We start from the raw sequence: 16,664 nt of genomic DNA, 5'->3' as shown, positions 1-16,664 counted from the left end.
GTCCCTGTGCTTTGCCAAGCTTGTTCCAAGTAGGTGCTTTAGACCACTGAGCCATCTCGCCAGCCCTAAGCTTGTTCTAAGTAGGTGCTTCAGACCACTGAGCCATCTCACCAGCCCCTCAAATACATCTTGAGCCCCTGTATCCTTTCAAAATTTCTAAGCCTAAAGACGTGACTCTGGGATTACAGCTACACTCACTGATAAGCCAGCCAGAGGCCGGCCCTCTTGTTCACTGGCTGTCATGCTCCCAGCAGGTCCCGTCTGGGTCTGAGGCCACCACAGCGGGGCGTGGATTCACCCTACCTAATGAGGAACTTCATGGCACTTAAGAAACAAATGCCACAGGGATCTGTCTGTACTTAAATCATATTTTATTTTATATCAGAGAAAAAAATAACCACACTTCCCAGTCTTATTTCCAAACCATCTCTGCATCAACATCTATAAATATTTCACAAGTACTGTAATTGGCGAGCATACCTCAAAACCATCCTTTGTATTAAAATTCAGAACAGTGTATGTCCCCGATGTGTTCTAGGTAGTACCTATTTGTTTAGTGAATTCAAACAAGAACTCCACTGGGTATTTTCATAGTGTCTCGACTTGGAATGCCAACCTCAGGAGAGGCAGTGGCCCTCTGTGGTCACTCGTGACCCAGCTGCGACCCTGCTACTCACAGAGCTCAGCCAGCCACTCATTCACATCCTCCATCGTCGCATTCACTCGCGTCTCGTCGTTGGGGAGAGTGATCCGACATCGAGGGTGGAATATGTACGTGGGGTCCACTGTTTCTAACTTGATCTTTGTACTGAGCTGCTGCAGTACCCAGAGGAAGTTAAGCATAAATCCATCTGTAGATACCAATCGATCGTCTGTCTGTGAAGCATAAAAAATATCCAAAATAATGATTTGAGTAGAAGTTTTCACACAATATGAAAGCAGAGTAACATTCAAACATGGCCATTTCCTGAAGTCAATGCGCAGGCACAGACTGTCACCACTGTCTCCTGCCAGCAGGTGCTAACAGTGAGCATCTGTCCATGGTGAAGGATGTCATACATTCACTCGAATGTTCAGAAGGAGCCTGAGGGTCAGCAGTATGCTATATGCTTCTGCAGAGGAGGGCCAGCAGGGTCAGAGAGCGCATGCGATTTGCCTAAAGCCTCCACAGTAGCAAGCAGAAACACAAGAAGTGTTGCTTCCTTTCTTTTTTATTTCCCTGCAAAAAAACCATGAGAACAAGAGCTGGGGATGAGCTCAGTGGGAAAGTGTTTCCCCAGGATGTGCAAGGCCCTGAATTTCACTCCCAATGTTGCAAAAAAAATAAACAAAATATCAGAACAAGCAATCCTGTTACCAAATGACAGCACCGCAAGCACAGTGGCAGCACAGCCTTGCATTAATGACCTAACATGGCAGAACGGCAGTCAGAACCTGGTGAGGAAGCATTCAGCACTAACCCAACATCTTCACTTACAACAAATCCATACGTTACGTGTCACTATTATCTCCATGTAACAGATGGGGAAACTGAGGCACATTGCTCTAAGGTGTCACCCTTTTTTTTTAGCTGAACTGGGGTTTGAACTCAGACCCTTGCACTTGCCAGGGACGCGCTTATCGTACTGAACCATCTCCCCAGCCCAAGGTGTCACTTTCTGTAAGTGGTAGAACCATAAGAAATCACTGTATCTATGTACTTCCCTATATAGTACCATTTTTTGTTCTAAGTGTCATATAATTATTTATGCATAATCTAGGAAGGATATCCTTTTTTTTTTTTTTGCGACATGGTCTCATGTAGTTTAGGCTGGCTTTGAACTCACAGTGGAGCCCAGACTGACCTCAAACTTGTGGCGATCCTCCTGCCTCAGCCTTCTGAGTGCTGGGAAGGTGCGTGTCATGGCTTATACACAGACCTGCATGTTGGGGTTTACACTGAAGCTGGTTCATTTCCACCTTGGAACCTTGCACACATTCATAAGACTCTCCCCTCAGGCTCACAGGGCTGGCTCTTTTATCAATGAGAGCTCTGATCAAATGACACCTCCAAGAGACTTTCCTGCCCCAAGATCAAAAATCACCCATGTCCCTTCTGGCCCTGTTCATTACCTGCTGCAAGTCCTTCATTCTGCTTTATTTTCTACTTCATTTGCATCTACTCATTGATGCTGAGAATGCTCAGCTTGGTCAAGACTGCGTTCCTGCAACCCACAGCAGCATCTGGGGAAGTGGAGGAGAAAGCAGGCCCTGGGAACCCTACCTGCATCTGTGCCTTCTTCATGTTGGCATTGACGACAGCTGCCATGTAGCTGAGGGCTGCCTCCCGGGTCTCCCCGTTTAATAAGATACTATGCAGAATCTTGAAGAGCTCTTGCTGTAGTTATTTTGAAAAGGAAGAGAACAATGAATCTCATTTTGGACAGTATTACTTTTGTCTTCCTCTACTTCCAGAACAGCTGGCCTATGCCTCGCTCTGTGCCCTCCCCTACTTCCAGTCCCTTCCGGAGAGGCTGACTGCAGGGAGGCGGAGGACCCCATGCACGTTCCGTGTCGAGGGACCTGGTAAGTAGCAGAGCACATAGGGAGTGGAAGCAGAGTGGAGTCAGGTTTTTTTTTGTTTTTGTTTTTGTTTTTGTTTTTGTTAGCAGAGATGGAACTCAGGACCTTGTACTTCCCAGGCAGGTGCTTAAGCCACTGAGCTATCTCCCCAATGGAGTCACAGTTTTAATAAAATGCCCTTCATTACTTCTTTTCCATGATCAAAGTTCTCCTGTCACCCTCGCCTGTGAGTGCTTTGCTTCTACGTTCAGAACCGTAGACACGAGAACCTCCTTTGGGCTCAGCAGGCTAGTGAGGGCATGTGCAGACTCACAGCTCCCATCATGCACTGATGCAGAGCAGCGCCCTAAGGGGCAGCTAACAAGGGAGGTGGCACTAGTTAGCTGCGGTTACTCAAGGCTTGGTGAGCAGGACCGCAGGAGATCTCCAGCACAATAAAACAAAACAAAAATTTTAAAAAGACATCTGTTCCTTACATATAGCAGGCTTCCCCCCTCTAAAGTTCAACTGACTTAATTTATTTAATAATATTTTCTGGGGGGCTTGCTTAGTTGGGCAAATGCAGTCAGGCACATGGGAACGCGGTTCAATCCCCAGTCCCACAAGCCACACCATACCCGCCCTTAAGGCAGCCAGAAATAGCCAAAAAAAGAATTAAAGAAAAAAAAAATCCTTCTTCAATTTTGGGCCAGGGAGATAGCTCAGTAGAATAAGCACTTGCCTGGCAAGCGCAAGATCCTAGGTCCTGAGCTCAATCCCCGATACTGCAAAAAATAAATAAAATAAAATTATGTTTTCTTTTCTTTTGGAGACAGTCTCACTGTGCAGTTCAAACTGGCCTTCAACTCACGACTATCCTCCTGCTTCAGCCTCCTGAGTGCTGGGATTATAGACATGTGCTACCATGCTCAGTTTCAAACTGTCTGTCTGTCTGTCTGTCTGTCTGTCTGTCTCTCTCTCTCTCTCTCTCTCTGAGACAGGGTCCCACTGTGTACTTCAGCCTGGCCTTGAGTTCACTATGAGCTCGGGCTGGTCTCAAACTCCTGTCTCAGCCTCCCGAGTGCTAGGATTATAATCGTGTACTACCACCAGCTAACTGACTTAAATAGCATTTGCAAACCAGGCAGCTAACCATGCAGAAAAAGGGGTTCCCTAGCTACAGCTCCTCTCTCATCCCCTGCGCCCGTCTCTCCCCTCCACACCTACCCTTCCCAGCTCCAAGTAGTGCTGTAGGGACTGGCTGACCACGCGCGTGTTCTCCAGGGTAATGGCAGGCCCTGAGAAGTATTTTTCAACCACTTTCATCTGGAAAGAGAAGGAACACAGTGAGCACACAATACACAATCAGGAAGGAATCTGAACAAAACAGCAGCAAGGGCCAATGGCTACTAGACTTACATCATCTTCGGCAAAGACGGAGAAGCTAAAGAAGGCTCCCAAGTATGACAGTCTCTGCAGCTCCCGCCCAGAGCCAGGACTCAAGGGTTTCGGCAACCACAAGGGCAGAGAAGCCACCTGTACAGGACATGGAGGCCGGTCAGGACTGAGCACAAAGGCAGCAGTAGGGGACAGACTGCGCCCCAGCGGCACCACCCATAACACAGGCACAAGTGGGTCAGAATCCTGACGGCATCTTCTCACCTCATGGACAAGAAAAACCTCCAACTCTGACAATTTTGTAAGATTCTCTTTGGTGGAGTAGCAGTGAGCCATTCGTATCCTACCCAAGGGACTTGAGTATAAACTAGGATTTGTTATTCCCCCTCAAAACAAATCAGAAGAAAGCAAACTTTATTGCAGGAAACAATATAGATAATGGTGATTTAAGAGCTGAGAGCTCCTAGGTCAGGACAACTCCAGCTCTGTCCTCATTTCCTCCCTAGAGATCTTCCAGCTGATGGGACTTAGGGAATGGCTCCTGCTTGGTGACATCCTGACAGTGTGTGCATGCATGAGCTGGGCACTTACCAAATTGCACACGGGGTGTGTCTTCCCAAACTTGGTTTCACAGAGTTCACCTAATGCCTGGATATGAGATCAGAAAGAGTCACTCATATGCACTGCATCTCAAACCGCGGCAAAGAACAGCTTTAACTGCTGCCACACGTACCTGGGCCTTCTCTCAACAATGGTAACAACTTTATTTTTTGCTAATTTTAAACTACTAATACACATGCAATTGTAAACATCACTCAAACTTTATCATCAGAAATAACCCCTACGAAGGGCCAGCCGGATAGCTCAGCAGAGTAAAACGCCTGCTTAGGCGTTCGTTCACAGAGACCAGGGCTGGATCCCCAGCATGTCATGCTGGTGCCACTCCTAGGGCTTGCTGAGACTGTGGCTGAGAATGCGCATGGTGGTGTGAGCCTGTAAACCAGCGCTTGTGAGGCTGCACACAGGAGGCTCACTAGGAGTCTGATATGTATAGTGAGACCCTGTACTAAATACATAAAATAACCCACTGTTTGATCCTGTACTAAATACACAAAAAATAACCCCTACTGATGTTTTGATTAACAGCTTTTCAGACATATTTTTGCATATATATGAAGATTTAAAGGTGTATACTTATACAAAAGGCAAGTTTTCACTTTGTATCTTTCCAAGACAAAAGATCTGTTACATGAACTTTCGGCAACAGCTCATCCTGGCAGCGTTAGCAATGCCTACACTCAGCACTTAGCAAGCTATCAAATTTAGGACTTAGATCAAAAGCACGACTTTCCTTTGGCACACCAATCATTCCTACCTTAGAGGATTATGATAAACAGTTTTTAGGGATGTAGGATGTAGACAATTTTGCGTTGCCATGGTAATTCAACAAAATAACACTGAATATGAATTTTCCATGATGCAGGCACAGCATCACTGAAGCTGCTGAGCACCGAGGCAAGCTTTTGGGTTGGTGCACTTAGGCTCTGAGAGCCTCAGACACACAGGGAACCGAGTCCAAGTCCTCACAGGCTTTTCTGCACATGAGGGTTAGAGGGGAAGCCTTTAAAATCCTGAGTTCAATCCCTGGTTCCGCAAAAAAAAAAAAAAAAAAAAAAAAAATCCCAATCCCAGCGGACATGGTGGTGCACACCAATTATCCTAGCACTCAGGAAGCTGAGACAGGAGGATCAATGTGAGATCAGGGCCACACTGCCTACACAGTAAGTTCAAGGCCAGCCTGATTTTATAGAGGCAGACCTAGTGAAAAAAAGAAAAAACCAAAAGAATTCCACTCCAGTGCGATACCATCTCCTACTTAGTCACAGTGCCTGAAGGCGGAGCTGGCTCCCCAGTGACCCCGGTGCACCAGTGCACAGAACACAGTGGGGTCCGCCAACCTAGACAGCAAGGCCGGCCACCTCTGCACGCGGCTCCTGCTGCCTTCCTCTTCCGGCCTCTCCTTGTGCTTCTTTGCCCATCCCCCATTACTGCACAAGAATCAATAAAGCCCCAACCACAATTGCTGGCTACCAGAATAAGGGCGTTGCCTCGTACCAAGGACACGCTGTTGATATCTGACACTGAAAGTGCCTCACTGAGACAAGGCACTAATTCAAAGCACGGCCAAAGAGCCCGCAGCTCCAGAGAGGATGTTTACTTAGTGCAGATGACTAGCGTTAACTGAACTATCGCCTGACTGAGCTCTCAGCAGTCAGATCGTGCTACCTCCTGCGCTGTCTGCCATGGGCAGAGCAATACATAAGGATTAATATGTTTCATTAGGAATCTGAATAACATGCACAGTACAAAGAAGCCTGCCGCATAAATCCATTCCAAATTACTTTCTACAAGAATCCCTGCCTCAGGACAGGCCAAACAGTTCAGTGGATTAAAGCACCCAGGCGCAGGGGCCGGGGGTTTGATCCCGGGCGTGCCGTGCCAGCCCCGCCCCTGGGGCACACCAAGACGGCAATTGAGGCTGGGCAAGGTGATGTGCACCTGAAATCCCAGCTCTTGGAAGGCTGTAAACAGGCAGATCACTAGGAGTCCAATCTAGTAGTGAGACCCTGAACACCCTGTAGACCCTGCCCTAAAATACAAAAATAAAAAATACAAAGAAGAATTCCTGTTTCATCTTCTAACTTCCCATTTATAACATGACCTTTTAGCCTGCTGGTATTATGTTAGTTCTGATGCTTTCAAATCAGACAAATGTCAGCTGGGTGTGGTGACAACAGAGCTGTGATCCCAACACTCAGGAAGTTGAGGCAGGAGGACCCCTGAAAACGTGAGCCCAGCCTGAACTGAATAGTAAGACCCTGTCTCTAAAAAACACCCCCACAAAGAAAGGACAAAAGTCCCTGTGTGTCTGTGCACCTCTGTGTCAGCATGTGTCACAGTACAATCATCCCACTGCTGTGCGGTGGATGCTGAGGACCCGTGTTCCAGCACCAGGCACAAGACAGATCCTCAGTGGGCCCTGGGTGCACGGTGCAATGCAGTCACGTCAGGAGACGAGGAAAAAAGAGCAGATACAGTAAAATAAAATCAATTCAACCCTGGTGTCAGTTCACCAGGCTGTACCACTGGTCATCCAAGAGACACAAACTAAAACAAAGCTGAGATTCCATCTCACTCCAGAAAGCATGGCTATCATTAGGAAAGCAACAAAAAACAAATGCTGCTGGGACAGCGGGGAAAAAGAACCCTACTGCTGGTTGGAGCATAAATTGGTTCAACCACTATGGAAATCAGTGTGGAGATTCTTCAGAATGCAAACTAGGCTTCCATTTGACACAGCTGTTTCCCATCTAGGTATTTTCTTGAAAAGGGTTAAAAGCATTCTACCACAGAAATATATGCACACCCACATCTACATTAACTTATAATAGCTAAGTCTTGGGAAAAGTCCACATGCCCATCAACACATGAGTGGATAAAGAAAATGTGTTTTTTACACGCAGTGGAGTATTACTCAGCCATAAAGAATGATAAACTTGAATCACCTATATGAAATGGATGCACCTCGAGACAAGTAAAATAAACTGGACCCACAAGTTTAAGTATTGCATTGTTTCTCTTGTGTGAGATACCCAAAGGGTAAATAAGGAGAATAGATTCTGGGAAGTAGGAGGAACGTGTTCAAATGAGAAGGAGACACAGGAATGGGGAAGTAACAGGGAAGGAAGAAGGAAAAAAAGGAAATGGAAGGAAGGGAAAGGAAGGAAAAAATGGAAACAAAGTTTGTGCATGGGGATGGGAAGAGAGATTAAAGGAAGGGGACACAGGAATGGGGAAAAAAGATATATTAATGTACAGATACAAATTCCCTATGATGAATGTGATCGATATGTACAACAAATATGTACTAATTAAAAAATTAAAAATATTTACCAGGTTGTACATAAACATCAAGAAAACCAACTTCATATTTCAACAGTTTTCCTTTTTTAGTTCTAAAATAAAAATATTCAGGGGCTGGTGAGATGGCTCAGTGGTCTAAAGCACCTACTTAGAACAAGCTTAGCAAAGCACAGGGACCGCGGTTCAATCCCCCAGCACCACATGCCAGCCAGCCCCGCCCCCTGGTGGGCTGAGCTGAGCTGGCCACACACACACACACACACACTCTAATAAATAAATGTTTAAAAAAATTAAAAAAAAAAAAATTCAGTAATACTTCCAAACATGTTTACCTACAATTTTATTTTATTTTTCGGAACCAGAACTTGACCTCAGGACCTCGCGCTTACCAGGCAGCAGATACCATGCTGTGGAGCTGTGACCCCAGCCCTTCACCCACAACTGTGAAGAAGAAATTCAGCGCAGAGAAGCTCTCAAGTTTCACCTTGGGTCCTCCAGAGGCGCCCAGGCAGAGGCTCGCCCTGTGATTTCCAACACGTGGCATGCTGAGGGGCTGAGCTCATCTGCTTCCCAAGGAGAGCTCACAGTTGGAGCACACGAATAGGAGAGTTACTCTGAGATTTTCCATGCAAACTTAATAAAGACACACTGCATTACTTTTTTATTTTTATTTTTATTTTTTTTTGGTGGAACTGGGGATTGAACTCAGGCCCTTGTGCTCACCAGAGAAGCACTTATTCCACTGAGCCATCTCCCCAGCCCGCATTACTTTTTTAGTATGCTGCCTTGTTATTTGCATCACTAATCTTTTTTTAAACAAAATTTTATCCCAAATATAGCATGCTCATTGTTCAGAGAAATGGAAGGATGCTGATAATTAATCTTGTTAGCAACACAGCAGGGCAAAGGACATTTCAACAGTGCAGCACTGGTCCTCGGGCCCAGGAGCTGGGAAGGTACCAGGCTGCTAACCTGGCCCCTTGCTGGACGCCAAGCACCCTGTATGGCCAGCACCGCAGACCCAAGGTTTTTTTTTCTTTTGAGACAGGATCTCACTACACAGTTCAGGCTTGAACTCACTATGTAGCCCAGGCTGACCTTAAACTCAGCGATCCTCCTGCCTCAGCCTCCCAACCTCCCTCAGCCTGTAATCCCAGCTGGGGTTACAGACATTACCACCACACCTAGCTGCCCCATGTTTTCAAGTGAAAATAAGGTTGATTCTAGACCTGCAAGAAACATGGAATAGAAATAATTTTAAAGAAAAACATCTATTGACTATGATAAAAAAGAAGGGCTTACCATGAGGGGGTACTTAAAGTAGTCACTGTCGAGGGAGCATTCTTTGGCAGCAAGAGCCAGCCCTTGCAGAATGGGGATAAAGATCTGAAAGACAAAAACCGAAATGACAAACATAAGCTTATGGAAAACAAGGCACAGGCAGCAGGTCAAACGGCACTGCAGCTAAACAGTAGGCAACACCACTCTTCCCTAGAAGAAGAAAGCCGGCTCCCAGGCACCCCAGGGCTGGCCTCCGGCTGGGCTGGCGAGGCCAGCCCTAAGGAGCTGCAGCAGCAAGGACTCTGAGGAACCCCAATGCTCTCTCTGGAGAAACAGAAACCCCAGTCAACTGCGTTCTGCTCGTCCTCCAGCAGCAGGTCTGTCACCTGTAAGGCAAGGGCTAAAATGTTTCAATATTTTGTCAGCTCTGACAGTATCTTTTTAAAAAGTCCTTGTTTATTTTGAGAAAAACAAATGAATCATGGACGTTATTAACATCAAGGGCAAAGGGAGCTGATACTGTTCAAACTGAAAAAGACGACTTGTGCAGGAACGCCTTACCTCGACCCAGAGTGCAACTGCTACCAGAACCGGGCACGGCCACGGCAGCTGAGCACATTCAGATGTACCCTGAGATTTTCCATCAGTCCTGGCGACACCATGCTCAGCTCACCCTCAAGCTTTAGCACGCACTCCCTGAGCACATGACTGGGCACTGCTCTGGATTCAAGGCTACTCGCATGAACTAGAAAATGCTGTGAAGGGCCAGCGCGATAACTTGGGGGGTCTAAAGCACTGTTTAGGCAAGCTTAGGCAAATGCGCAGGGACCACACGCTGTGCCAGCCCCAATCCCAGGGTAGGCTGAGCTGGCCACAGAAAGAAAAGAGAGACAGAGGATAGGAGAGGGAGAGGGAGAGGGGGCGAGAGAGGGAGGGGGAGAGGGAGGGGGAGAGGGAGGGGGAGAGGGGGCGGGGGAGAGAACAGGAGCTGTGAAGAGCAGCTGAGAGTCTGACTACCAACAGGATGGACTGTTCCCATCTCCTCTAATTCACCCCATCCTCCCACAAACCTTCATCACTGAAAGGCTAGAGAACCAATGACCTGCCCTACGTGCTGAATGTGTCTACAGAGTGCCTCTCCAGAAGGCATCAGTCTAGTTTCTGCAACTCAAACTCCCAGGAAAGAAGTAATGTGCTTTCATAAATGAGCTAAAAATGTGGAGGTCACTCAGGCATGGGCATGGGGGGGCACCTGGATGGTAGTCATGAAAAAAAGGCAAACAGAAGGTTTCAGAACCTCAAAAATACATTTCACAATTGGTTCTCAACAAATCTTATTTTTTTAGGAATGATATAAATAAGACATCTGTATTGTTTTTAGCAGAGTAATCCTCTTGTTCAACTAAAGGCTTAGTAATAGACAAAATATGAGTAAGATATAATATTTTCAAACACAAATATACTATTCACATGATCCACATTAAATGATTTTTATTTTCAAACAAATACTTCTTGCCACTGTTCTATAACTATTCACTTCCAATCCTAAACACTTTTCACATTTACCACAATTCTGAGAAAGAAAGGTAAAATGCTGTTTTTCAGTTCAGTAACTACAGTTCACTGTTTCTCTCTACACAAAACCAATGATAAGAGAAAAGATAACAAGGGTTATGACTGACTAGTTGAACCAGGTCACTAGTGGACAGCTGTGACCCCAGCTATTCTGGAGGCCGAGGCCAGGGGAGTTGTAAGTTTGAGTTCAGCCTGGACAACTTGGCAAGATCCTATCTCATAATTAACAAAGGAAGAACTGCTGAGTATGGTGGTGTATCCCTATGAGCCCACCACCAGAGGTTCAGGCAGTACCACCACAAGTTCAAGGCCAGCTATACAGTGAGGCCAAAGCCAACTTGAACTATATACTGAGATGCTGTCTAAAAAAAAAACCAAAAAACAAAAAACCAAGAGTCAAAAAGGTATCTCGGGACCAGGGAGATGGCTTAGTAGGATAAGCACTTCCCTGGCAAGCACAAGGGCCTGAGTTTGATCCCCAGTTCTGCAAAAAAAAAAAAAAAAAAAAAAGGTATCTCACTGGTAGACTGTTTGCCTACTTTCCCTGAAGCCTGGATTCAATCCCCAGTATAAAATCTCCTATACACACATACATACTAATTGACTAGAGAGATACAAGAATTGGTGATGAGGCAGGGCACGGTGGCATACCCCAGCAGTCCCAGCACTTGGGAGGCTGAAGTAGGAAGACTGCCATGAGTATGAGGCCAGCCTGAGCTAGTGAGTTCTTGGCCACCCTGAACTACAAGGTGAGACCTTGTCTCAAAAAAAAAAGCCTGGTGTAGTGGTACATGCCTGCAATCCCAGCACTTGTTAGGCTGAGGCAGGAGGATCACTGTGAGGTCAACGTGGACTACATGGTGATACAAAAGGACAGGAAAGGACAGGACAGGACAGGACAGGACAGGAAAGGAAAGAAAGGAAAGGATAAGCAAGCAAACTCTAGAATTCAGATTGGCCTCAAACTCAGTGATCCTCTTGCCTCAGACCCCTGAGTGCAGGGATTCTAGGCCTGTGCCACCAAGCCCGACTCAATGAATTGTATACACCTTAAAATGGGACTTCAGGATGGGTCAGTAGTAGGGCGTTTGTCTGGCAAGTTCCATTCATGGGTCCTATTCCCAGCACTACCATAAAAGGGAATGAGTGGCCTGGATGCTAACGAATTTCGTCTCAATTACAAAAAAGAAAAGAGCTGACTTCATAAACTCTAGATACATCTGTGAATAAGATAGGAATAACAGGGGCCAGGGAGATGGCTCAGTAGGATAAGCGCTTGACTGGCAAACACAAGGATCTGAGTTCAATCCCTGGTTCTGCCAAAAAAAAAAAAAAAAAAAAAAAAAAAAAAAAAGATAGGAATAACAGGTCCCTTTCAGCTGACATCGGGCTGATTGTATAGTTAAAACTCCACTAGGTTCCACCAGTGAAGGCTTTTGGGTCGGGTGAGCATTCTGGTTGCGGCGCACTCCCTAGAAGGTGCGCCACTTAAACCACAGGCAGGGACCTGCCCTGCACGGAGCTCGCTTCTCTTTGTGAAGAAGAAAACCTCACTGTAATAATGTTCCTGGCACGCGGGTACTGGGCATCCCCAGAGCGCCTGTGCTTAAATCCTGTGTTCTTCTTACACACATACTTTGCACACTGCTTACAAAAACCGAAGACTTCAAAGGCCTTAAGAGTATCTGACATAGAGTAGGGACAGCAAAGGGTAACAGGCCAGTTTCCACAAAAGCCTGTTACTCTTTCTAGCCACAAAAAAGAAATGAGAAAGCAAATTTTCCCAAATTTTATTAAAAAAAAAACCCAACAAACTTTCAAAAAGGAAAATGGTTCAACATACATAAATCAGTAAATGTAATACACCATACTAACATGGCCAAGGCCAAAAAACACGATTATCTCAATGGATGCAGAAAAAGCTTTTGACAAAGCGCAGTATCCATTCATGATTAAAAAAAAAAAAACCCTAATGAAAATGACAATAGATGGTCTTTACATCAACCCAATAAAAGCCATCTGTGGACAAACCAACAGCCAACATCATCTAAGTGGACAAAACTGAAAGCTGTCACTCTAATATCAGAAATGAGAAGATATCCACTTGATCCACTCTTAACTATCGTTATCTGTGGATGACATGATCCTCTACATAGAAGACACCAAAAACTCCACTAACTGCTAGATTTAATAAATTAAGTAGCATAGCTGGATACAAAATCAACACTCATGGGCCGGGGAGATGGCTCAGTGGAATAAGCGCTTCCCTGGCAAGCGCATGGGCCTGAGTTCAATCCCCGGTTCCACCAAAAAAAAAAAAAAAAATCAACACTCAAAAACCAGTAGCTTTCCTAGACACAAACAGCAAACTCAATGAGAAATTAGGGAAACAATATATTTTACAATAGCATCCCCCCCCAAAAAAAGAAATACTTAAAAATCAATTTAATGAAGGATGTGAAAGACCTCTACATTGAAAACTAAAATACTGTGGAAAAAAAGAGATTTAAGAAGATATTACACAATGGAAAGACATCTTCTGCTCTTGGGTAGAAAAAACCAATCTAGTGAAAATGGCCCTACTTTCCAAAACTGTTATATAGAGTTAATGCAGTTCTAATCACAACTCCAACAGCGTATCTCACAGAACTAAGCTACTGTGACAAAAAGTGTGGCATTGGGGAGGGGGGGGGCGCTGAACTGAAGCTCAATGGAAAAGATTAGAAGATGCAGAAACAACAGCAGTCATACCTTATCTTTGACAAAAGTGCTAAACACATTCACAGAAAGATCACCTGTTTAATAAATGGGCCAGGGGGCCTGGCCCTAGCTCAGTTCTTTAAGTGGCTGCTTCCACAAAGCTGGCAGCCTCAGGTTGCTGTAGTTCGATCCCCAGAACACTCCAGCCAACCTAAAGTGCCCTGAAGGCATTCGGAGGAAAAAAAATCCTTATTAAAAAAAAAAGGGCCATTAAAACTGGTTCTGCACATACTGAGGATTAAAATTGGATCCATACCTTTCACCACACACTAAATCTGAAATGGATCCAAAGAAGATCTAAACATTAAAACAAATATTAAATCGCATGGAAGACAGACTAGGCAAAACTCTTGAAGACACTGGTATAAGCAAAGACTTTTTTTTTTTGTGGAACCGGGGATTGAACTCAGGCCCCCTTGCACTTGCCAGGGAAGCACTTATTCCACTGAGCCATCTCCCCAGCCCGTAAGCAAAGACTTTATGAATAAAACTCCAATTCCCAATTAAAAAAAAAACAAACCTGTAATCACACAGAAACTATCACAAAGAATCAACAACTGGGATTTCATCTTATTAAAAAGCTTTGGCAAAAGAAACCACTAACAGAGTGAAGAGACAACCCACAATGTGGGGAAAAAAAGGTTTATTAGCTGTTCCTCAGAAAAAAGATTATTATTGAGAACATTAAAAAAATAATAAATTCAGATCTTCAAAATTTAAAGACCCAATTCAAAAATGGGCATCTGAGGGCTGGGAATGTAGCTGAGCAGCGTAAGCACCTGCCTGCAAGTACAAGGTCTTGTGCTTGACCCCCCAGTACCAAAAAAAGGGGAGAGACCATCTGAGATGAATATACACTTGTCAGATAAAGAAATATAAACAGCAAATAAATACATGAAAAAATATCCAACATCACCAGTCATTTGAGAAGATCATCAAGAAGTCAACTAATAGCAAATGGTGACAAGGCTGTGGGGGAAAAGGAAGCTTTCTGCAATACTCTTGGGAGTGTAGACTGGTGCAGCCACTATAGAAATCAGTGCAAAAAGTCCTCAAAAAAACAGGATTGGAGGTCCCATTTGACCCAGCTATTCTTCGTTTGGTTATCTTCTCGGAAGAATTAAAAACATCCTGCCACAATGATAAATGTGCACCCGTGTTTACAGCAACACAATTTCTAATGGCTAGATCTTGGAAACAACCAAAATGCCCATCAGCCAAGGAATGGGTAAAAGGATGTGGTCTTTTTATACAACGGACAACTTAGCCAAAAAGAAGGATAACTGGAGACTTTTATAGGTAAATAGATGCAACTAAAGACCACACTCATAAGTGAAATAAACCAGACACACGTGTAAACATCATGTTGTCTCCCTAATATGAGAAGCTGAAGGAGTAAAAAAGATCTAAAACGTACACACAATAAATACTGTAAAATGGAAAGAAATTGTTCAAAAGAAGAGAGAAACTGGGAGGGAAGGGAGAAAAGGGAGAGAGAGAGACAGACAGACAGACAGACAGACAGAGACAGACAGAGACACAGAGAGAGAGAGAAACATGATAGTGAAACTAATTTCTCTCAGTTCACTGAAAAAGGTTTGTGCCAATATTGTTTGGACAATTAAATGCTGATATCTTGTATTCTGAGTAATTTAAAGATAACTGACAATGTATTAACCACTGGGGTTCGGAGACTGATGTTTTATTACCATGTATCTTAGATCTGCATTTCCATCTGACTTTGTGAACAAAAGTACCAGAAGAAGGGCACAGAATTAAAGGACCTAAATAGCAAGATATAAAAGGGTTCTCTCAGTATGGTAGTTAGAACACAGGGATCCTATGTGACATGCACACTGCCATTGATCTTACCTAATCCTTAATTTGTTACTCTCCTAAATTCATACAACTGATTAAGCACTATTTGTGTGGTAAATACATGTGCATCTGCCTTACATGCTTTCTTGTCATTGCTATAATAAAAGGTCCTTCAAAATGAGTGTACTATTTCATATATTTTCTTCTTCCCAAAGCAGCTAGCACCATGCAGATACAGTGGCAGAGGCACGTAATCCTTGTCCTTGGGAGGCTGAGGGAGGAGGACTGACAAGAGTTTAAGGCCAGCCTAGGCTTCACAGTAAGTTCAAGGCCAACCTGCAGTACATATACATATATATTGCCTCTAAAAAAACAAAAACAAAAATGTAAAATGCCAACGCAACACACAAACCCTGTTTAAAAGACTCCACACATGACCGATAGTTGGGACAGATGCATGCACTGAACAATGTGATTGTCGATCCAATTTCCTCCAGCACAGAACCTCCTGCAGGTCTTTTTGCTAAGCAAACTGAACACGCAAATCCTGTGCGGGAATGGAAGTTCCACAGAGGCTCCGCGCTGAAGCACGGCTCCAAAGCCCACCTGCTTAAAGACGTCTTCATCCTGGTGCGTCGTCCTCACCAGCTCCTGGATGAAGCCATAGGGGAGGTTCCTGCACAGCATATAGGGCACGAGGAAGGACGGCTGCTGCGTGGACCTGCGGAGGCACAGAGAGCCAGGCCGGCCCTGGAGTCACTGCCAGGCACAGCATATAGGCCTGGGATACCATGTAGCAACCCAAATGCCCAGGCACAAGACAAACCTGTAATCTCCAAATATTCTGTACGATAGTTTTAGGTAAAGGATAATCTTAAGTGTTGGCTGAGCATTTTTTAGACTTTTAAAATAGGTACTACAGTCAATTTCAAAGATTCCATCTCTCTCTCGTATTTGGTACAGGGTTCTGTTACACAGCTTGGATTCCTACTGATCATCCTGTCTCAGCCTCCCCAGCGCTGGGATTGTAGGTGTACTCCACCACACCCAGTTTCAGTGGCCCAGCATGGCCCACCCAGGGCTCCAGGGCCAGCACAGCAGGGGAATGAACCATGTATCAAACTCGGATCCTTGCACTTGCCAGGCAGGCACTTGGACTGCCAAGCTATCTACCCAGTCTGTCGACCTATATTCTTTATTACTAAGTAACAGAAACTGTGTGTTGTTACATGGAATGTGAGGGTCTATATATTTTATCAAATCCCTCCACCAATTTGAAATAGCTGGTTTTATGCTAAATTTTTAATTTTCTGCATATAATCTACTTCAAAAAGCATACAGACATCTTCTTTTTTTTTTTTTTTTTT

At 44.7% G+C, this 16,664-nt stretch overlaps 1 protein-coding gene across 2 annotated transcripts in view; it reads right to left on the bottom strand.

Moving 5' to 3' along the window:
- Positions 1 to 16,664, bottom strand: part of Ube4b (ubiquitination factor E4B) — a 129,701-nt gene that overhangs the window by 40,055 nt on the left and 72,982 nt on the right. For both annotated transcript variants that reach the window (XM_004639643.2, XM_004639644.2), the window contains 7 exons: positions 15,904 to 16,018; positions 9,166 to 9,249; positions 4,531 to 4,587; positions 3,961 to 4,077; positions 3,769 to 3,867; positions 2,264 to 2,377; positions 678 to 876 (listed from right to left, as the gene is read on the bottom strand). In XM_004639643.2, the coding sequence (XP_004639700.1) occupies positions 678 to 876; positions 2,264 to 2,377; positions 3,769 to 3,867; positions 3,961 to 4,077; positions 4,531 to 4,587; positions 9,166 to 9,249; positions 15,904 to 16,018 (785 nt within the window). The remainder of the gene's footprint in view (positions 1 to 677; positions 877 to 2,263; positions 2,378 to 3,768; positions 3,868 to 3,960; positions 4,078 to 4,530; positions 4,588 to 9,165; positions 9,250 to 15,903; positions 16,019 to 16,664) is intronic.

This window comes from Octodon degus, unplaced genomic scaffold (assembly GCF_000260255.1).
Source record: "Octodon degus isolate 3935 unplaced genomic scaffold, OctDeg1.0 scaffold00113, whole genome shotgun sequence".
NCBI lineage: Eukaryota > Metazoa > Chordata > Mammalia > Rodentia > Octodontidae > Octodon > Octodon degus.
Note: the sequence above shows the minus strand (reverse complement) of the source record. Positions and strands in the feature narration are given on the sequence as shown.